General features: G+C 36.8%; 1 protein-coding gene across 5 annotated transcripts in view; it reads right to left on the bottom strand.

Annotated features, from left to right (window-relative positions):
• Positions 1-337: 337 nt before the first annotated feature.
• ZNF516 (zinc finger protein 516) overlaps positions 338-24,064 on the bottom strand; it is a 124,040-nt gene continuing 100,313 nt past the window's right edge. For 2 of the 5 annotated variants that reach the window (XM_026699465.2, XM_026699464.2), the window contains exons 4-6: positions 16,144-16,248; positions 15,095-15,162; positions 338-3,505 (exon numbers count right to left, since the gene is read on the bottom strand). In XM_026699465.2, the coding sequence (XP_026555250.2) occupies positions 3,446-3,505; positions 15,095-15,162; positions 16,144-16,248 (233 nt within the window). In that variant the 3' untranslated portion in view covers positions 338-3,445. Of the gene's footprint in view, positions 3,506-5,029; positions 5,215-15,094; positions 15,163-16,143; positions 16,249-24,064 lie in introns of all 5 variants that reach the window. The other 3 variants (XM_087931003.1, XM_087931002.1, XM_087931004.1) reach the window with 2 other exon arrangements.

Here is a 24,064-nt window from a genome sequence, read left to right as displayed (position 1 = left end):
CCTATTAAAATGGCATCTTGCTGAAATTATAATAGCGTACATATTTTATCCCCAACTTAAAAACAAACAAACAATGGAAATACACTCTGGGGTGGTTACAAAACTAAAAATTAAATCTGCAAAGGTTTTTTTTTTTTTCCTCCCAGTAACACAATTGCGATAGAAACATTCTCAGGAATATAGAAATGAGAACAAATGTAGCCGTTTTGAAAGATGACATTATTCCATTTCACATAGGGACAAGAAAGGAGGAAGATTCATATGACTGAGACGCCTGTTTCTGTACTGGAAAAGCGAAATGAAAGGAGAAACGGAGAGCAATGTCTGAGACACCATCTGCACTGCTCATTATGGAACCTTTATTGTCTAAGGTACATTAGACTGAAACACTGTAGAAAACCTGTTAAGGAAAAGAAACAGATTGAGAGGTAGCAGAGTCACTGTAACAGTCAGAAGATGGCTTACAAAAATGTGTCACGCTACAAAATTATCATGTTTCCTCTTTTTTTTTCCAAAAAAAAGAAAAAAGAAAAGGCTACTTTAAACCCAAATAGCTAAATAAATAAGAAGCACAAATCATACTAAACACTAGGATTTAACTGAATTAACAAATTGATACAATATGGATGAGAAACGAGGAAATTACAAAGCTTGGAATTCACACGTAATATGGTGGCCTTTAATGACAGCTTCCCTTCTCCCTCCCCATTTCTTGTTTAATTAAGTGAAAATCTCATTTCTGTGCTATACACAGCATATAATTATTTAAACTGATTTCCCCTGCTGTTGTTCTTCGTGAAGCTAAATGATGATTGTAAACTTTGCTGATTAGTACCCTAGTAATGGCAATGACAGCCCTTTCCTCTTTGTGTGTCAGATGATCTTCAGGAAAAGCCCTGAAACTCTAAATAATAATGAAGATCCTTCTAGATCAGCTCGCAAAGACCAAAAAATAAAAAATAAAAAAATATTACAAATAAAGAATTAATGAAATCAAAGACACCACTCACCAAACATGATTCAAAAATAAAATACACACACAAATCAAGCAACAAAAATTGTGATAGTTGTATGGGGCACTGAAATAATTGGGGTGGGGGGAATGGATAAGCAGAAATTTGGACAAAGAAATTACCCGCAGGCATTCCTGAATCCTCACCTGTTAAAATAAGGAAAAATAAGTGCTTGAAGGAGGAAAATGTAGCACTTGATTATGGATTCCCTAATTAACCAGTTAGGGATATTTTGGTATTATCTGATTCATAAAAATAGATGATTTGAAGGAAATGAGGATGAAGTGAGATGCAGGAGACAGAAAAAGGGAGGTCTGGAATATGTCTGTGTGAATTTCTGCAAAGTAACTTCAAAACAGATTAATCAGTTACACAACAACTGCACAGACATTTTATACTAATCCAGGGTTACAGCTGGGTTACAGCTGGTGCAGAAATATGAGGAATAAAATAAAATGAAAATTCCAAACTGGCAAATTATATACGAATATTACAACTGCATTACAGTTAACAGCAAAGCAAGAACAGTCAAGTAATTTGCAACAAATAGAATCCCAATTCAAATATAGACAACACAAATTCAGAACAGAAAAAAAATTACATATTAAAAAAATCTTTTGAGTAACCCCGTCTTCTAGGGAAAAAAGCACTATCCCATTATTGTAGAAGTAAACGGTTGTTCTCCATCAGTATTAAAAGATTAGTGCTATTTCCATACATGTAAAATTATTGCTTTTTTGAAAAATATAATTAGCATGCTAGTTTTCTTTAAAAATCCATTTCCTGCCTTTACAAAAATGTTACAATTAAAAAAAACTAGTAAAGCTTTTTTTTTTTTTGCAAAAGAAAAACATTCACAAATATATTCAAGGCAGCATTTTTTTTCTTGATGATGATGATGCATAAAATTGTTTATGTGCAAAATCTGAAACTCTGAATTATTACCACACAGTGTCATAGCAAGAGAAGGAAAAAGTACATGCGGAATATACTTTTGAACAAGACAGATACTGTGTGAACAACCTGCCGCTTCTTCTTCCCTCTTACCTTTAAAAACTTGCATTTTAAAAAGTTACTGTAGAAGAGGTATATAAAGCGCCTTTTCTCACCCCATTACTCCAGTGATTACCGTGCCGAATCACCCTGTGCCATCAAACTTGCTGAATTTGCACTTCCCAGAATTCCAAGCCACCATGGCCAACAGCCATGCTTGCTAGAACCTTCTGGGAAATTCCAGCTCATCTAGAAAACACTAGATTAGGGAAGCTTGCTATCACAAAACAAGTGACCCCCCCCCCCCCGAAAAAAAAAGTTAGAAGAATCCATGAAAAGAACTTGGTCTTGCTGCACAGAAATGCAGTCATCTCCAGTATCATAAAACCAGAGGTATGCCTAAACATCTGCTTTTAAAATATATTATAAGTGTATCAATCAGCCGCTTTAAAAAGCTGGGTGTTTTTTTTTCCCTTTTTAATCTAATTTTTAAAAGCATGCATACTTCCTTTGTGACAGATCATGGAAAACTGCATTTTAAAAGAAAGAAAAAGCAGATTAAACAAACAGGAAGGCCCTGAGAGGGGGAGAAAAAACAACACAGAAGCCTTTTTTTTTCTTTTTCTTCTTAGTGTTTGACCAGCTGTTTTTTTCCTTCTTCTTGCCAAAGTGAGAAGAGAAGCGTTTCTTAAGAAGTGTTTTCAATTTCCATATTCGCGTACTATTAATGGTGTGCAGCCAAGGATCAGCCCACTGGAAATGGAAGTGGTCCCCAAACTATCGTGAAACAACCTCACTGCAGAATGATGGTCTCTCCCTTTTGTCCCTTCTGTCCTTCATCAAGTTTGGTTTTTACAGCACTGAATAACTCCTTCCTTCCTCTTCTTCTTCTTCTTTTTTTAAGTTGCATTTCGGGAGTGACAGTTGCTTAATCACTCCTTCCCGCATTCCCAAATCCACCCTGGATGTGTGTTTCTTTTAAATAAAAATAAAACTTCAAACCCACCACGAGGGAAGATTCCGTTGCAGTGCCATCATCCAAATATATGATGTTTAATTTTTTCCAGTGTCTAAAAATGTTATCTTGATTAATATATATGCTTTTGCACTACCCCAAAGCTTGCCAGCTCTTCTGTTTATTACAAAGGAAATAAGGAACTGTGGGGACTGATTACTATGTCAATTTGTATATATCTTGGGTAGGTTCTTCATTTATTTTAAAATGATTAACAGTTCAGAGACATCACTCTTCTAGCAAAGCGCAGAGCCCGAATCTCGCTATAACACAGTTGCTCCAGGGACTGGAGAGATTGTAAAGATGTTTTCCAGCTGGCCTTCTAAGGGGTTGATGGAGTAATTATTTGGAGGTGATGGGAACCGTAGGTCAGGGTACTGGCTGTTGTCAAAGGGGACCCGGTGTACACACTGGACATGCGTTTTTAGGTTCCCTTTCTGAGAGGCACTGTATGGACAATATCTGCATTGGAATGGTCTCTCACCTAAATGGGGGGAGAGAAAAAGAAGCAAAACATATTGTTATTCTTATTTTCTGTAATAGCAGCTGCTGCCCCTGCTCTGCGCACTAAAGCAGTTAAGCAATTTAATAATTTATAATGGCCCTAGCTACCTTTTTTTATGAGCATTACGAATATTACTGTGACCTAATCCATTAAAATGAATTATTTTTAATCACCTCTGATGAAAGCAATACCCCATCAAGCTCCTATAAACTCCATGCTACGTTAAAATAGCAAATAATAAGAGACTGAAAGAGTACTTGAGGAAAGGTTAACAATGGCCAGAAGAAGGATAAAAGACCAGAAAGAAGAGCAGAGAGCCAAATGTTATAGTATCTGAGGGGCTTTGTGATTGACTGAATGATATGATGTGTCCTAAATTAATTTGGGTAACAAATATGGATTAAAGTTAATGGTTGCTCCATGGTGACTCATACTAAAACGAGGCAACCTGCTGGTTTCATTGCCCATAATCACAAGGATAGAAAGAAACAGACACAGACAGCCTAAAAATGAACAAACTTCTGTTTTCATTAAATCACCACACTGGTTTCCCCAAATGGCAAATTCCAGGTAAATTAGAGCTGTCATAATACAAGTAGCCCTTGAATTATTACCACAATTGAACTCAAAAGTTCTGTTGTGAAGAGAGACAGATGTTAAGTGAATTTTGTTCCATTTGGCAACCTTTCTTGCCACAATTGTTAAGTGAATTATTACAATTATTAAGTTAGTAACATGGTTGTTAAGTGAATCTGGCTTCCCCATTGACTTTGCTTGTCAGAAGGTCACAAAAGGTGCTCATATCACCCGGGACACAGCAACTGTCATAAATATGAGTCAATGGCCAAGTATCTGAATTTTGATCCCATGACCATGGGGATGATGCAATGGCCATAAGTGTGGAAAATGATCGTAAGTCACTTTTTTCAGTGCTATTGTAACTTTAATTAGTCACCTAATGAACTGTTTTAAGTTGAGGACTACTTGTATACAACTAGCTCTGACTCTAGGAGCGGGCATCAAATAGGATAAGTCTGGAATAAAGTTACTTTTTTGTACTTGGACACTTGGACATGTCTTTGGCTTAAATAAATACTATTACTGGACCACCATGTCTTTGGCTTAAATAAATACTATTACTAAAGAGGAATATGTCAATAATTTTTAATAACCCAAAATGTAAGCAGTCAACTTAATGACATGTTCTCTTTCTTTTATGAACAGAAGTAAGCCTCTTTATGTGTAGAAAAAGTTCTGTGATTGTTGAAATACACTTCAGAGATGCTGTTTTCTGCCCCATTCCCTTAAACCTCACTAGCCTTGACAGCTGCTGTAAGCCCAGACGGATTGGGACAACTCAACACAGTCAATTCACCATGGCCAACTCCCCATGGGAAACTTGACATGGCCAACTTGCCATGAGACAACTTGCTTCGGGACAACTCAAGAATTCAATTTAATTACTTAAAATCATTTAAAAATATTTTAATTTTTGTCACTCACATTTCATTTTGTCTCTCCTTTGGCATCCTTCTTTAATGATTCTATTCTACTAGTTCTTCAATATCAGTGTAACTCTTGTTCTGCAGCAAGTTGCCTGTGACAAGTTGGCCCGCGGGAAGTTGTCCATGATGAATCGCTGCAGCCAGTTGGCTGTGGTGAGTTGTCGTATATCCAAGCCAAAAAGCCTGGCCAGGGGAGTGGTTAAAGTTAAAATGGGTACTTTAAGCCTTCCTTAGACAAAGGTACTAATTGTATCTTAGCCCTGTTCCCCAAACTAAAACAAACAAACAAATGGATAACATTTTTGTCCCACCTCTAGCAGGTTTACAGGTGGAATTTTGCCATTCTTCATGGATTCAGAGATTTTAAATCTCTGACCATATTCTATTACTATGTCAGAAATTATATTCTATTGGCTAACTTGCTTCAAGCAACATGCCAACAATTAACCAGCTTTTTCACCTGATTCCCAATAATTTAATTTCAAACGCTTCAAAGAAAATTCAACCTGTTCAGCATAACTACATCTTAGCTAATATAAAAGCATAATTCAATTCTGTAGAAATTTTGTATGGGCCAAAAAACCCACAACTTTTTTCAAACACGTTTATCCATTTGCTGATAGCAAAGATTTCTAAATTTCATTCTCCTTGCAGCATAAGCAACAATTTAGCTCCTTGCAATAGCCTTATATACATCCCAAATTGTTCAAAGACTAGCTCAATTATAATTCTAAAAAATGTAGTTTGTTGTCTAACATAAGTGAGAAAATAATCACATAACAAAGATATACTAAAATACCACTTATTGTTAACTAACAATATTTTTAAACTGAAGAATGAATGCAACTAAAGCGTGGTATCTTCTTTAATACTGTGAAAAGCTAGCTGTCACTCCCAAAAAGAAGGGAAAAGAGAACACAGATCTTTATAAATGTAAATATACAGCCACTGACTGTCCCAGTTTCTTTATACTCTTTACCTTTAAACCCAAACTGAGAGTAAACAACCCACAGACTGAAAGAGAGCATTTTAAACAGAAGATTTTGTTCTATTAAATAAGGCATATTATCATCTATAACATGGGTGGGCAATTATGCCCCCTTTACGACCTGTGGACTTCAACTCTCAGAATTGCTGAGCCAGCATAGCTGACTCGGGAATTCTGGGAGTTGAAGTCCACGGGTCATAAAGAGGCCATAGTTGCTTATCCCTGATGTCTATTTTTCATTGATAAAAGCTATACAAATTGGCATGGTGCAATTATATTATATTGTCATACATAACAGGCCTCGGCAATAGGGAAAACAAATTCACACTGATAATAAAATTCAACATGGTATGACAGCCATAGAGGCATTTAAAAAAAAAAAACTCTCCGATTTTGACCAATGTCTATCAAATTAAAATTAACTATGTGTTAAAACACACAAACCAACCACAGGGGCTATTTAAAAACCAATGATTCTCAACATAAGATCGTGAACAAATGCAAGTTTGCAGCTCAAGGCAATGGAATTCTGAGAACGTCTGGACAATGTGACTTTCAGCGGCCTGGAAAGATATAGCTTACACTTATGCATTAACCTTAAACCAAACCCTTGGTGAAGGGAATCAGGCTATTTTAAATTAACACAACATCGGACCCAACCACCGTGTGAAAATATTCCCAGCAAATTTCAAGCTGTGCCTATGGCGCTCCTGGAAAAGCTAACGAAAAGCCAGTGTTGCTTGACATAATGTATTAAGTATCTGTCCTTTGTTAATAGATTTAGAAAAATCCTAATTAAGGCTGGCCGAAGATTCATGACATTTGCTAGTCAAAGTCTGCTGTGAGAAAGGAAGATTTGCAACAAAATTAAAGGGGGCAACTAGGGGAGGGAGGAAGCATCTCTGCCGACTGCCATATATTTGAAGTGTAGAAATGGTAACAGAGTGAGAGACGTGATAAAACTTATTTAGTTATATACCGAACTGCATGCAATAAACTAAGGGAAATGCTTTATATTGTTTTCATAACTATCTCAGAAGATGTTAATCATTAAATTAAAACAACACACACACACACACTTCAAAACACACCACTAAAACATCGCACGTGCACATGCGCGCGCGCACACACACACACACACAGATGGGACAGATTATGGGTACAGCACAGAATGTGATTAGATGTTGTATGGTTGAGAGGAAAATAAAAAGGAACTGTATGTTCCCATTTGCCTGGGTAGGAATGGTAGAGGAAAAAAAAGAATGGGAAAACAGACGGAAATGGAGCAAAAAAAAACCCAACAACCCTTGACTTGTAATTAAAGTATTTAGGGGGAACAGCCTTCCTAATCAGAGATTTCCAAGGAAGGGGCACACCACAGTTCCAGCTGTAATTCATTCCCAGAGGAGGCTAACTTAGAAGCAGCAAAAACATGAAAGGAGTTATCATTGTCCCACAACATCTGAAAGAGAAGGCCAGAGGCTGTGATAGTAAACGGGAAGAAATGAGAACTCTTCTCTAAGCAGAGCAAAGGAGGAGAACTCCCTATGGGGGCCACACCAGAAAAGGTGGCCATAGCCAAAAGCCAAGGATTCTATTCTCATATACTTATATTATTGTGTTTGGAGCAGAGCCCCCAATGCTAAATTAGAAAATGCAATTATTGACTTCTGGTTTGAAGGGTTTCGGGGACAGACAGAAATCCGCGATCGTGCACGGTTTCTGTCTGGGCTCGTCGCTGGAGCACCCCGAGCTGGCTGGTTTTGGGGCTAAGCCACCCCGTAGAGGTGGTGAAGAAGGGGGAGACCGCCAGCAGGGTCGAGGAGAGCCACATCTCTCCCCCTCAGCTGGCCATTGCTCCCTTTCCTGAAGGCGGTTACAGCGGTGGTCAGAAATGGCCACCACAAAGAAGAACTCGACCGGAAAAGAATGTGCAGGAGGAAGATAAGAAGTGAAATCCGGCTGACCGGATTAAATTATAAAAGCAACAACTAAGGTACCCTGGAATATGAACTTACAAAAAAATAACATCACTCCCAAAGAAGAGTCAGAAGCAGCGAAGGAAAGTGAAAAGAGAAAGGTTTGGCTTTTTTTAAATTCTCTCTCCTTCCCTATACTGACAACTAAAAGACTTAAATAAGAAATCAGAAAAATCCGCTTTGACATGAATAGGCAATTAAGCTGAAAATAAAACAAAATGTCAAAGGAATAATAAAGATTTCTGGACATTAAAAATATTCTTTTTCATAAGCAGGAAGGAAGAGAAAAAGAATAAGGGCAGGATCTGGAAGAGGGAGGAGACTGCCTGGAATTAAAAAGAATCTAAAATAAAACTTCAACAAGACTTCTAAAAGATACATTTTAACTGAAACTTTGCAACTAAATAGTAACCCCAGGAAGAGAAAGTGAAAAAAAGAGCAAAAAAGAAACAGTTTGCATGTATTAGGATTATTTGGTGATCTTTGGATTCTTGGTTATTATATTTGAATGACTAAAATCAATCGGGTGGTTGTTTAAAAATTTATACAATGGCACCACTTCTGGATGAATTGAAAATGGAACTTAAAAAGTACAAAGAAGATGCACAAGAAGGGAAGGGTTCTTTTGGCTTCGTTTTTCAATTCTTAGAAATGGAGATTTAGAACTATGAGAAACAGCAAGAAAAGACTACAAAACAAGAAGACTGGGACAAAGAAGAAGCCATCTTTAATGAACAAGCGGGGAAGAAAATAAACACGGGGAAGAAAAATGAAAGGGAGGAAAGAGAATGGAGAATTTAAGACTTAAAAAAACAACCAAAGAAAAGAAAAATAAATCGAAAAATAAGTACAATACTGGAAAGCAACAGAAAAGGGGAATACAGAAGAGAGAAATAGAGGTAGAGAGACAAGGGGGTAAAACGGGGAGAGAGAAGAAGAGAGGGAAGAAGAAAAGGAAAAGTAGTTACAAAGGACTGGAGCAAGATATAGAGAAACAGGACCTATTCAGAGATAATGGGTGAAAATCTAACTGAAAAAGGGATTCTGTAAAGGTACATAAGATTGTATTGTTATATTAGTAATAGAAATAACTTTAGAAAATTGGAAACAACGTATGATTAAAATGAGGGATAAAATAGTGTAATTTAGTGAAATGTTTGTGAATAAAAAAAGTGAAATAAAATAAATGAGAAAATTGAATTAGGAAGGAACGGGAACATTTTAATTAGTTAATGTTTTATAAAATATAAGTGAAGGGGGGGAATTAACTATGGAAAGCTTATAATTGTTCCCATAGAAGTATGATATTTAATTGAAAAGTAATGTTAAAGATGGTAAGACTTTAATGAATATTAATATTAATGAAAGAATTGAATTGGAATGGAATGTTGTTTTAATTATATACATTTATAATTTTTTTCTTTAAGAATACAGTGTGTATTTTAAGAATGTACCAAACAGAATCCGAATGGACGTTATGTATTATATTGAATGTTACAACTTTAGGGAAAAGATATAAAGACGTCATACTCCAATCAGTAACTACAGGAGAAATTTTGTTTAATGAGAAAAGATAATAGATAATTGAAACAGGACAGACAAAAAATATAAATACAATGATTTGAATTGAGATGAGATGATTAAAATAAAATTGAGAAAATTTAAAGAGGGGAGAAGCTATGCAGAAAATGTAAAATAGTAATAAGATATGGAATAGAATATAAAAATGAGCATGAACCTGAATTTGTGTCTGTACGAAGAAATGTAACCCGGGATTATGCTACTTTCAAAAAAGATGTTTTATTTGTATTTTTTTTTTCTCTTTGTGAAAACTCAAATAAAATTTACAAAAAAAAGTAAATGCAATTATCTTGTATGAGGTTCCCATTATCATAAAGAAAATGCTAATGAAATCAGATAGTGGAAAGCTTTAAAAAAGAAAAATTTCAGGTAAGGTTTCCCTGTTACATGGAAAAAGAGATGAACTGTAGCCATTACAGGTTGCAGCTAAGGAAATATTAAAGTTTCACTGAGATAATGAAGATGCCGGTTAACTGAAGTTATTGTAACTGGGTACAAACTAAACTCTTCAAATCAGTGATTGAACTACATGTTCTTAAACCTGACAGAAAGGGTTTCAAATAGTAGTTTTGTACCAAACGTCTGACTATTTCCCAAAGGGCAGAGGGACAGCCAGTAAGGTTACTTGAAACCCTTCAAAGTTCAGCTAACTACAAAGTTAGAAAAGCTATCTTCAGTTTCATTCTAACCTACAAATCTATTCAGGAGATAATTGTATTGTTCAGAAAGTGTTCACCTGAGTAAAGCATTATGGTATCCCTTGTGATCTTCTAAAACTAAACAAAGCAAAAACATGGTGACCAGAAGAATTAATTCACATTAATATTATTTCAAAGGATTGCCTTATCCAGTTCAAGAACTGTGCCACTTATCTCTTGTAATAATGGAAGAATTGCAGGACTACTGCGCTTGGATTCCCCAAACCACATGGTTGACAACACAACCAAGACAACCTAATTAATGCTTGAAAACTGTCTTTGTGGTGAAAAACATAAGCTATGAGCACATCTCAGAAACTCAGAAAGCTCAAACTGTCCAAGGATCTGCTGATACATTTCTACAGAGGAATTATTGAGCCTGTCATATGTACCTCTATTACTGTCTGATTTGGTACAAAAACTAAACAGACAGGTATAGAGATCAATGGATACTTAGGAATGCAGAAAAAACAACTATAACCAGCCTGCCTTTCACTGAGGACCTGTATACTGCACGAGCCAGAAAGAGGGCTGAGAAAATATCTACAGACTTCTCACATCCTGGACATAAACAGTTTTAACTCCTTCCCTCAGGACGCCGCTATAGGGCACTGCATGCCAAAACAAGTAGACACATTTTTTCCCCTTGTGCCATCACTCGGCTGAACTTCTAATTCCCACAGCACTGTCTTATGTCTAAGGATATTTACCCATGTAGTAGGACTGTATTACTATTATCCATATCTTTCCTATTACCTACTCCTATTCTCATCTTTCCTATTACCTACTCCTATCTTATGACAATCACTTTGTAGCTTGTATCTTATTATTTATGATAAGTGTATTTATGTATAAATAAATGTATCGTAAATGTAGTTATGATACATTTATTTATGTAACTTTTGATTTATCACTTTGTTGCTTTTATGTATAGCGAGAGCTTATGCACAAAAGACAAATTCCTTGTGTGCCAATCACTCTTGGCCAATAATAAATAATATTCTATATTCTCACCTGCAGCATAAACAGTTCAGGTACATTTAGATGTGGTAAAAGAATTTAATTAAATGACAAGGGGAAACCAGGTATCATGTCAGTATAATGATCTTTTTTCACCAGATCAACTATACTTTTTGTGCTAAAGAAAATACAAGTATTGGAGCTACATTCTTGTTGTTCATTTCAATTTGCTTTGTGCAATGAAGAATCTTTTTAAAAAATCATGAAATCTCTCTAGTATAGGAATCAGCCTTGAGTGCTCAGTGGCCTTCTCTCTCCCTGCACGTGATATCAGAAGATATTACTGTAGTGTGGTGTCTATATTAGAAATAAATGTGTCATTTTAAAAATAAAAATCATGATAATGATGGAGATGAATGGATGCATGTGTACATTCAGCTAAAAAGTAAGGTTTGCCAGAGTAACATATATCGTCTTTAAGCTAAAGGATAGAAACAAAGCATTCCTCTTCCTACCTGTTTCTTCATTATTTGCACTACAATATTCACAGCTCTAAAGGAGACAAATTAGTCTGCCAATTATTCATTATGAATTATTTTGATTAATGGAATTCTTAAATACAGCAAAACCATTTTAAAAATATCATTCACAATAATCAGAAATAAACTATTAATCACAGAATAAAAAATTCTGGCATATTACAGCACATGCCACTAAAAATGTCCTTGCAAATTAATTTCCAACGTGTAATGGAAAATATTGAAGTTGGTAGTTTTACTGCATTCTCAATTGAAATTTCATTCTTTGATAAAGCTATTATTTAACATAATGAGGACAGATTATTTTTTAAAAAAATCTTATAAAATTAATGACTGAATTTTCTTTTTGACTTCTCATTTCCCTATCTTTTCTGAAAAATATGAACATTTGCATGGGTTAGAGAATATATTCATTAGTACAATCAGCCTGGGTTTTAAAAAAAAAAATCTAAGAATGTCTAAGGTGTTGTTCTCAACTTTTCCCTTGCAATAATTTCTAAACACATTGTTCTCCCTTTTGTTTACTTTATAACTACCTTGTATACATTTGATTCATTTTGGTATATTTTCTTATAATATTTTGAGTTTAATTCTAATAGAAGAATAATTTAATTAAGCCTAAATGTTTTCTAAATTATTTTCAAGCACTGATTAGTATAGTGCTCTCATTCCAGCACCAAGCATATATTCTAGCTAATCTCTGTTGTAAATAACAAGTATTTTGTCATATTTTACCGCTATAGTGCCTCCCTTTCCATTACAAGATGCGGAAAAGCCAGTGATGACATCTCACTTGCTAACTAGGAAAATGTGATTTGCCTGGGCCATTGTTTATAAAGGTGTTGATATCAAGTAACTAACAACACATAAAGACATAAAAAGAAACAAACTAAAGTTATTCTCCAAGAAATCAGCAAAATATCTTTCAGCTAAACAAGGTGAAGGCCTATATATAAAAAGGAGCAATCGGCAACATGGAGAAAACACAAAAGGAGTAGGCCATTCATCTGAGGATAAGGAGGTTCACATTCAGGGACATCTGGAAGGGCCATGAACAGCACCAAAATGTTAGGTACAACCAGGCAATCAGGGTTCTGTATCTTTATGGGATTAATACATGTTGAAAGGGATTGTTCTGACCCAGCTCTCCGAACATGACAAACCCTCTGTAGTTAAAACAATGATTCCTTTATTAGGAGCGCCAGCAGCCCTGGCAAAAAGTTCCTGTCTCACAACAGGGTAGCACGTCTGTCCGGCAGGAAGATGAACAGTTGTATGCCACATCTATTCATCTCCGCCTCCGCCTTTTATCCCCAGAGCTAGAGTGGGACTTCGCTAGCAACGGTGGCTCTTCCACCCCAAGGATCGGCCCATAGATTTCCACTGATCTCCTCTTCTCTGCCTTCTGCGCATCCGTGCATCAGGCCCTGGACCCAGCTGCTCCTCTTCTTCTTCATCAGCTACCTCCAGACCTGGGGGCTATTGACTCTCCATCTGAGGTCTGACGGATGGTCCAGGCTCCGCCTCTCTCTCTCTCTCTTTCTCTCTCTGACAGCTCCATTTCCTCTTCCCCCCTCGGAGCTCTCAGGTTGCCTTGATGCTGACCTGACTCCTACGCCTCCTCCTCATCTGATTCAGCTGCTGGAGGGGCCGGCAGCCGACAGGCCACAACAGGGGTAGGGCTTTTACTGCCCAGTCACAGTGGCCATATTTGACATTGTTGGCACTCTTCTCTTCCCCCAAGGATGGTCCTATCTACATTTCATGCACAATCACAAAGAAAGCTCTCTGCAACATTCTCATCTGTCGAATCTCACCAATTTATGGCTCCTAAAAGGAGTTCCTATGGCTGAAGGTAAATGTTCATATGTAAATAGACCACCCTTTAGATATGCCAGCTTCAGCACTGGATTATTTTGGGAACAAACCATAAATCGGAAAAGGATGCAGAGAAGAAATAGAAATCCAGAATATGCTGTTAATGATTCCATTGGTAAATGTACTGCAATGTATAGATTGAAGCACAGATTACCTCCTATTATCTATATGATGTATGGATAGGCCCTTCGAAGTCAGCTCAAGACTATGGCAATTCCAACATGAACTATTACCATACTCAAATCAATAGTGCATATCGTTCAGTGGTTGAGAGGCAAAAAATGCTGTCACGGAAACGACGCTATACAAATAACAGTGCTTCCTGAACAGTTAATAAATGACTGGTGGAAGAACATGGACGAGTAACTGCAAGTGCTTGTGAAAGATGTTAACTCCACAAATGCATGGAAGAGTTAGTGAGAAAAAGGTAATCTGGCACCAACTGGCAATAAATATAAAACCCCAGAGTAAGAAACAATGTTCAGGACAGTTTATAGCATTAGTGAAAATGAAGAAAATTTAAAGGACAGCCAGGTCATTCTCAAGAAAGGAAAATATTGTACATAGTCAGCAGAGGAAAACACACCACCACACAGAGTCCACGCAGATTGAAAGAAAAGGATCTTTCAAAGCTAAGAGCTATACAATACCATGATAGAAATACTCTTCAGAAAAACACAGTCGGCTTGTTGCCCCATTTTCAAACCTGATGTATACTAGGTATACAAGTAGTCCTCAACTTACTATCACAACACATCCCAACATTTGTGTGGCTAAGTGAGAAATTTGTTCAGTGAGTTTTGCTCTGTTTTATGGCTTTTCCTGCCACATTTGTTAAGTGAACCACTGCAGTTATTAAGTTAGTAACATGATTGTTAAGTGAATCTGGCTTCCTCACTGACTTTGCTTGTCAGAAAGTTGCAAAAGTTGACCACATGACCCCAGTGTTTTGGGGTCTGCAACCGTCATAAATGTGACTCAGTTGTCAAGCAACCAAATGTAAATCATGTGACCATGGGAATGTGCAATGGTCATTGGTGTGAAAAAATGGCCATAAATCACTTTTTTCAGTGTCTTTGTAATTTTGAACGGCCACTAAGCACGCTGTTGTAAGTCAAGGTCTACCTATACACTAAACTATCTAGTTGGAAACAATATAACTGTATGTGTTGTTCAGTGCGCAGTGTAAACATTCTCCATTTCAGCACAAGCATTTGACTGGTAATCCCAATACACTGATCACAATTTCTAGTCAAGAAGAACAAGGGTGTCCATACATGTTAAGTTTTTCTTAAAAATATAATAAACAGAGGAACGATGATTATTTACTCTCTAGCTACCTGAACAGCGAGTGCTTTACTGATGAGTATCTCCATGCATCTTACTTTTCCCCTGAATATCACATTAAAAACCAAATACCCAATTAATTGTAAAACATACTTGTTTTGGGGCATCTGCGGAGGTGGTGTGAACTTCAGTACCTCGGAGTCCATTAGACTCAAATACCACTGTGGGAACAAGGGGGCTTGTTAACAGATGAACATTTAAGCTTTGTTAGTGTGTGTACATTATTTGACTCCATTACAGATTAATCACACTGAGGGGAGGATGGGAAGAAGCAAAGACACCAACTCTTTGCCTATAGCTGGAAAATACCAATTTACCGTAACACTTACTGTAAGAGAGTGTGCTAATGGGAACCTAAGGGCACTGCCTTTTTTAATTCAGACTTCAGCACTGAAGAAAGCAATCACTGACAACATTAATTATCAGTGTGTACGTAAAGGGACCCTCTTTGTGAATTACTTACCATTTGGCTTCTGTCATTTTGCCGCAGAACGTCTTATACATGCATCACTCACCCTTCTTCAAAGAGGAAGGGAGGAAAAGAGAGATCTAGTCTCATTTCCTCATTATGAGGTTATGAAGATGTACTGACGTGCTGTTAGCTTTACCTTGCTATGTTCCCCACTTCCAAATAGGAAAGGGCTGATATCCAAAATTTATCCTGGACCATTCTAAGGATGGATGAGGAATAAGGTTTTTGAAAAAAACAAAAAACAAATTCCAGATTTATTTGAGCACCACAGCAAGGAGACAAAAAGCTTTCTGTTCATTTCAAAAGGGGAGGGTGGGGTTGGTTTCAATTTATGCCAGCGGCAACAGATTTCATTAGCATATTCATTCCAGAGTATTCTGCTTTCTAATTAAAATGATTTTTTTTTTTAAAGAAGGGGGGAAAAAAACACAAAACTCTGCAAATCATCTTATTTAATCAGCAATGCAAGGTTTTGCAAGAGAGGCGAGGAGACTTCAGGTACTTGAAATGGAACGTGAAATGCTAATCAAATCTGAAATGGTGTAAAATGGAGAAGCTTTAAAGAATCCAACAACATGAACAAAAAATAGACTGGTGACAAGGAAATTAATATGTACTTATTAATAGGGGCATCCCTTCATCCCACCAGAAGACACATAAGGAAATATACCTGTGTGAGACCTCATGTGGGTCCTGAGGTGGCTTGGCTGTGTGAAGCCCTTCCCACACTCTACGCACAGATAGTCTCCTTGGCGCGTTTGTGTCCTAAGCATCCCTGTGTTGGGAGAGAAAAGGGGAGGGGGGCATGGGAGGGAAAAGAGAGAAGGGGAAGTTGAGAAGAAAACAATATGCCAGAGGAAAACATCATTAGTATGTCTAATGTGTCATTATGTGAGATTACCTTCAGGCCCTGGATAACAACTGTCAACCTTCATCTAGGCACTGGCTGACAGGCCAGACACACACACAGGACTGCAAGAATGCATAAATTACATCGAATTAAAAAATGTTCCCTGTGATGTGCCCGCACCAGAAGTGGCATGTCAGGTGTGCGCTTTTCATAGCAGCTGGATCCACTTTTCGGCATCACCCCGCTTTGTCAAACAGTACATCTGGCAAATCAAAGTGACTCCAGCATGGTGGAGACAAGTCATATGGATAATAGAAAGTGAGTAGAACCAGAGGTTGACTGCCCCCCTAGCCTACAACCCCCCCGCACCCCTACCCCAGGCAGGCTTGGAGAGGAGTGCAAAATGAGTGAAGCCATCATAAATGGATCAGACCTTTAGCCCTACCTTTCCTGCCTACTGGTACATTTCTGACCCCAGATCTGGAACGCCCAGAGAGAAGACATCTGTGAAGCAAAGTGTCGTTCTGGACATTTTGAGATCACAAAAAGGCAGCAGTCCTTCGCCAGTCTTTTGTAGATGGATTTTCTAGGCCCTTAGCATCCATGGAAAATGACTCAAATCTCTTCTTTTCCCCCAAAGGTCAGCTTACAGTATCTGATTTAAAGGGCTGGTCTGTGTCTTTTTACTGTGATCAGAAAGGACACATTTGACTTTTATTGGGTTATTTATTTTTTCAAGATACTTCATATAATCTGTGCTAAAGGGATGGGAAAAGGTCTTATTTGTATTAATATTCCCTTCCTTAAAACACACACACACACCCGGGGGGGGGAGATGGTCGCAATGAGATTTCAAGGTTCTGAACTGTCCTTTAGAAAAAAAAATCCAGAAACATTTACAGTAAACAAGCATACACATGCAAACAGAGAGGCCACATTCAGACATTTATTTATTAACATTTGTTTGTTTGTTGGATTTATTGGATTTACCCACTCTGGGCAGCTTATAACTATCTATGTGTGTATGTGTATATGTGTGTGGTGTGTGTATTGTGGTTTGTTATTGTATCTGAAACTTCTATTCTGAATTAATGTATGTTTCAGAGATCTACTCCAGTTCCCCAATCCCAGTCAACTTCCAAAGGCGGGGCATGAGTAATGAGAAAATAAAATCATTCTTGTGGTAGGGTGCTAATCCTTGCCTTCACTTCTGTTGTTCATTTCCCATGATTATTTTCCTGCTGATAAGCCCTCCTCTTTCAGCCTGTTCAATTTCCTCCAGAATAATCAGATAGATGGATAGATGGGAGGCAACTCTAGATAACCTTTATCAAAGTACACATGTACAGAAGAAGTGAAATGATTTCATGCAAAGAATTTTGTGAGGTGCTGTTTTGTTTTTGTTTACAGGTGATGACTTCCCATGACTGAGATAAAGTAGCAATGAGTTTTTCTTTTACAGGAAAGAACAAACTAAGAATACTTTTAACCCCTTCCATTTTAAATGTTGACTAAGGTGGAATGCATTGCATGTTGCATCAGTACTTCAAATTACATCAATAGGTTTTTAGAGACGAGTTCTACTGCAGCAGACATCAAAATACAGCATGTGCAGTTACAAGAAACACTTTAGAGAAATGTCTGGAAGTGTCCCTGCTTTATTTCATCCAATCAAACTAGGTACATTTTCAGCTACGGCTGAAAAACTCAAATATATACATTTTACGTGTCTCTGGTTTTCTTCATTGTTGACCAAATGTATATAATTGTTGATAATTACAATAAATTCACATTTGCCATTTCAATCTATGGCCTTTTAGTTATCTTGATCAAATCACTGACTTAGTAACGATGGTCCTTAGCCTAGATCAGGGGTATCAAACTCGATTGCATTAAGGGCTGCATCAGGGTTGCATTTGACCTTGGGGGAGGGAGGGGAGGGGGGCATGGCCAGCTTGACGTCACTCGTGTCAGGGACACCTGTAATGTCCCAATGCTCTGCCAGTGAAAATCCCCGATCTCTGTTTTTGGCTGGGACAGCCTCCTGCAACCCTCTGCCAGTGGCTCAGGAGGACCACTCCATTTATGCTGGCAGAGGGTTGTAGGAGGCCATCCCAGCCAAAAACAGAGATCGGGAGCCTGTTTTCGCTGGCAGAGACACTGCGGGCCAGTCCTTCACTGTTTCCAGGGCAGCCCCGCAGGCCAGATCTAAGTACTCCACAGGCTGAGTTTGACATCCCTGGCCAAATAGATCATTCTCAACACAGTGGAGATTATTCCAGTTACACTGTATTTGGTTCCTAAGGCACACTAACATCTTTTTGTACTGCTTGTCTCCCCCGCAAAATTCCATGTAAATTATCATTAAGATGCAGAACATGTCATCATACAAACTGAGGGATTTTTTTTTTGTATCAATGCAAAAGCTTTTGTATAGTTAGCATCTAATAGGCCAAATCTGTCCAAAAAATGGGTTTTGTGCAAGAACCAGTTATACTAATTTCTGTCATGTTGTGGGCAACAGTTTTGTCATAAACTTACTTCTTAAATTAACTGATGAAATGCAGTTGTACATGATAGGTATTTTAATGACTATTTTTTCCATGAAAAAGACAAGCTCTTCTAAAGGAAAGCAACAACATTAATGGATATTTACGGAGGAAATAGTCCCAAGGAAATATTTATTCATTAATTCTTTATGTTAAAGTAATTAAACAAATGCATGTAGAAAAATGTAAAGGAAGTTTAATATCAAGTTGATAACTACAATCCATACAGGAATCTCCTTGCGAATATGATCCAGAAATGCATTTAGAATATTCTACTGCTGACTCTAAAAATAAAAGTAGGAACATGTTTAAAAACATGATTTTCAACTCTGCTCTGGAAATCTCTCAGGTTCTTTGGAAGATTTGCAGTATCAGCAAGAAATTCAATGTCTAAAGAGCTGCCTCAATACAGCTCAAATGTCCTCAAATACAAGAGCCATCCAGTAGATGTTGGTCAGCAAAACTAGTTGTCTTCTATGACCTGAAAATGAGGGTATATACTCAGGGGAATGGGACAACTTGCCACAGCCAAGTCACTGCGACAAACTCGCTGCAGCCAGCTCATCACAGGCAAGTTGGCAGAGAACTGACCATGGCAAACTCAAAACACGTTGCAGGACAATTTAACAATTCTATTTATTTATTTAAAATAAATAAAAATTATTTTAATTTTTGCCATTCACATTTCATTCTGTCCTCCTTTGGCATCCTTTAATGATTCTATTCCACCATTTTGTTGATATTAATGTAACTCTTGTCCCACAGTGAGTTGTCCTGTAGCAAGTTGGCCGTGGTAAGTTTGACATGGTGAATTGTCATAGACCCTATACACAAGACTAGAACCACATCTAGAGCCACAGTGAGTAAGCTGATGTGAAAGGGTCATCATAAGGCAGTTGCTCAGAAACCACCGCTGCACGGATATTTTATAAATACATGATACTGTGTATGATTAGCGCCAAACCATGAGATCACTATTAGGTATGAATTAATTCACATGAGGTAATTGGGGAGGGTAGACAATAGCCACTGAATATGTCCCATATTTGGCATTCTATTAGTTACTTTTCTTGACAAAATGGCTTTTATGACAGGATCAGAAAGGACTCCTGGCTAAAACCCCACATATATAAAGTTTGTCCTGGTTTGCAAAAGGAATACCTCCCATTATTCAATGGCATTTAATTCATGGTGGAAAAAATGCTAGTGTTGATACAATCAATCCTGTGTGTGTTAGAGAGAAAGAAACATTCAGTCATTCTGCCTATTGAAGTGAGCATATTCAGCCAGTTTATGTTTTTTTTTAAAAAAAAAAACTTCATTGATGTTGCATTTGAACAGTCCAAAGCAGAGTGCATACTTAGATGATAAATTCTGATAATAGCCAAGATCAATGTTAAGATAATCAATATTAATGTTTTGAATATCTCTTTACGCAGAACTTGTTATACTGATCACAATGCCTCCATCAGTGAAGGGTGCAGGTGTCTATAAATATTATTCACTTTTATTTACAGAAATTTCAGATGTTCATCAGAGTAATTCCTGTGAAACTAGAAAGGATAATTGCCATGCTGCCTGTGTCACTTTTAATACAATGATAGCTGTAAATAACACTTATAGTAAATAAGAAAAATAACCCCTGAAGAATCTGAAATGCTGGGCTTGGTCTTGTGGGGGTGCTGTTTTCTTAACAACTTTCTTAAGAAAGCAAAAAGCTTATGAATGCCCAACACAATACAAATGCTAATAACCTGCACTGATATTCTGGTGGTACTTGTAACTATTTCTCCAAGGGATTGGAAAATTGCTGTGGTGCCAGAAAGAAACAAAATTGTGCATTTATCTTTTGAGAACAGAGAGACAATTTAAAATGTAAAAGCAAAAACTCAAAACTTGCCCCAATTCTACTGAATGCTAAAGCATTCATAAGGGAATGCTCTACTGGGAACAATGAAGTTCTATTACAAAGGAGAAGTACACTGAATATTTTAAATTAAAAATGAGTAAGATCTTAAGTGTATGTTCACATGTATGTAGAAAGAAGAAAAGAGGGAGAAAGAGGGAGGAGGAGGAGAGTGTTGAACAAGACAATCTGCAAATAAAAAGATAAACTAACTCTTAAGACCGAAAAGTCTGACCAATTTTAAATGAGAACATAATTAGTGATGTTTTCCAGGTATTAAATGAAATTTTTGATAAAGCAAAATAGTGACTTCTGTTGTACAAGCAGATCTGAACTGGCCATGGATTCAATGCAGATCAGAAAAGGAAATGAAAAGTGAAGTAACACAAAGACAATTTTTTGAATTCCTAGGTTTATTACTAGGATTGACAAAGCCAATGTGTTCTCAGAAGGCAATGCCCAATGAGTGTGCTTTGAGAATTTGACAACACCATACAATTGTGCTGTAGAAAATATTCAATTGTTTGTGATTAAGCTCTTTTAAAACAGAAGATGAAGTTACTATGCTACTTTAGTTTAACAATTATGCTCTTACCCTAGTCTATACATGTATGAATCAACATATTTTCCTTACTTTGTATCCTTGTAAATTCTTGCTTTTTTATTGTTATAGCATCCACAATTTTTTTTCTAGATCAATGGCATGTGTTTATTTCTGCATGGTACTTGGGACAGCATGACTAATTTAGAAACAAAACCTGAGTCTTTGGCTTAAATTGCTTACCTGGTTTCTCAGCAAACTTTTTTCATGCTAAGAAATTACAGGTAGTCCTTGACTTACGACCACAATTGAGCCCAAAAGTTCTGTTGCTAAGCAAGACAATTGTTAAATGAATGTTGTCCCAATTTATGACTTTTCTTGCTACAGTTGTTAAGTGAATCACTGCAGTTGTTAAATTAGTAACATGGTTGTTAAGTCAATCTGGCTTCTCCATTGATTTTGCTTGTCAGAAGGTCGACAAAGTAACTTTGCCGAACTAAATGAACTGTTCTAAGTCAAGGTTACCGATATAGTGTGTTCTATTAATGAGAGCTGTCCTAAGTTGCATAACGGCATTACTATTGGCATCTGAGAGTTTCTTATGGCTGCAGCATAAGAAAAAAGTCAAAAGTCAGCCTACGGATTATGGCTAAAATAATCTGGGAAGACTTGAAGTCAAGGCATTCTAATGTTTTCATGTGGGAATTGGCTAACATGTGATTGCTTCCTACTTATCAAAATTAATATCGGGAGGTGGGGGGAATCATCTTCTGAAAAATGTTCCTGATCCTAGCCATTAACTGTTCCAGAAATGGAGTAATGTTGACATGGGAAGAACCAAAGAACAGATTCATCCCAATGCAAGTGGATTTTACTTCACCACTTAAAAAAAGGCACAGCCAAATAGTAGTCACCAATAAGTAAATCTGTCACAATGGTTTCTCTCTCTTATTATTTTTCAATCTGATTTTCTCTTTTTCTTTCATCTTATCCCTGTCTTGACTCAATTTATTCTTATTTTCTTGTATTTTCTTTGGTTGTTTTCCAAATAAGCATGTTTTTGTTTCCAAGTTTGCTTAATGTTCAGATTCTGCACATATTTTTTGGTCTATTAGGATGCATTTTCATTTTCCTAAATCTTTGTATATGGCCTTTACACATGCCGTAAAGGCTGTTTTTTGTACTGGAAAGAGCCAAAAACATTGCATTTTTGAAAAAGAACTAAGTTTTAGTTCATATATGGGTTCAAAAATTAATTTTTTAAAAATGAATTTTTTGTTTGTTTAGTAGTAGCCTCATTATAAGAACGAGCCCTTTTAACTTTTTCAATAAGCAAAATAATGGATATACGTTTTCACTGCAACTTCTTAGAGCACTTATGCAGGTCCCACTAAGTAAAACAGACCAAGAATCTACAAGAAGACTAGCTATAAGAACAGAATCTTCCAAGTCTGATTATGCTGTTTCTCCTCTAGTTTATGGTTCAGTGAATTAGGGACTTGTATGCCCAAGCTGTTTTGAATATTACCTTGTTTCTCAGGTCTTAAAACTATTTCAAGCCTTTTTGCTTAGGTAACAATTCTATTGAGTTCAACTTCCTTACCCTTAGCAACCTATTAGATATTGCCCTACAGGCAGCTCTTTACAAGATAATTGCTAACAGTTTTACAGTATCTTTTACAAATCAAATGTTTATGCCATATTTTAAGGATATTTTCTCACCAACAGCTGTCATGGATAAAACTCATCAAAATATCTTTGTTTTACATCTTGGCAAATGTGCTGTAACTTCCTTTTGCTCAGTGGACATTGTATACAACTGCCTATATAAATCTTTAAGATGTGTGCACATTTGCAAGGAATTTTCCCAAAACGGGTCTTATTCTTTCTAACTGGTTAGTAAGGAAATCTTTATTAATTTAGCTCATAGGGAAAGGAGCTAGGAGAATAAGCAACAAAAATATTTACACTGGGCAAACAAGAAAAAAGTAAATTTTAATAAATCACTTAGGGAAGACAAGTCATTGGTGTCAAATGCTGCATTCTTTTATCCTATCTTGTGGATAAATCAATTCATCTTAAATTCTGAGAATGCTATATTTAGTTTTGTATTTGAACAAGATTTCCAGCTAAGCCTAAATTCAAAATCTTCTCCAGAATTAGGATCTCCTTTGCTTGCTCTTGTGGGAGCTCATTATTTATTGCTAATCCTAGGTTTTGGCTATAAAAATTCTGGTAACCTGACTGTGGAAATAGAGCTCTGCATATGCTCAGGAGCACTCTTTCATTATTGCTATCATAAAGCATAAAGGCTCAGCATGTTTAATAAGTACTGTATACATTAATAAATTCCCATTTTAAGTATTAAAATGATAGTTGCCATTATGACTGAAAATACTGCTATATAATTTTTTTTGCTTGCCATAAAAGATCTACTTTTCAATTCACAACCATTTGAAATAAAGAATAATGTTACACGGTTGGTAGGACTGAGATATGCAGAGTCAAATATCCTTCAAGTCAATCTGAATTATCCAGTTCCCAAGATTTCTGCTCAAATCCATTGCACAGAAAGGGAACTTTGCAAATTAAGACGTTAATATTCTGATTCTAGCAGCTAAACCCGACTCTGAAAATCCAACAAGCTTCAAACCTAGCCAACAACATTTTGTCCTAATACTGAATTGTTCTTTTTATGATTTCTTTTCCCTTCCCTTCAATGTTTTATCATCAGTTTTATCTCCA

Source organism: Pseudonaja textilis, chromosome 3, assembly GCF_049901715.1.
Source record: "Pseudonaja textilis isolate UNSWEBS1 chromosome 3, rPseTex1.2, whole genome shotgun sequence".
Taxonomy (NCBI): domain Eukaryota; kingdom Metazoa; phylum Chordata; class Lepidosauria; order Squamata; family Elapidae; genus Pseudonaja; species Pseudonaja textilis.
This window is presented reverse-complemented; position numbering and strand designations above follow the sequence as displayed.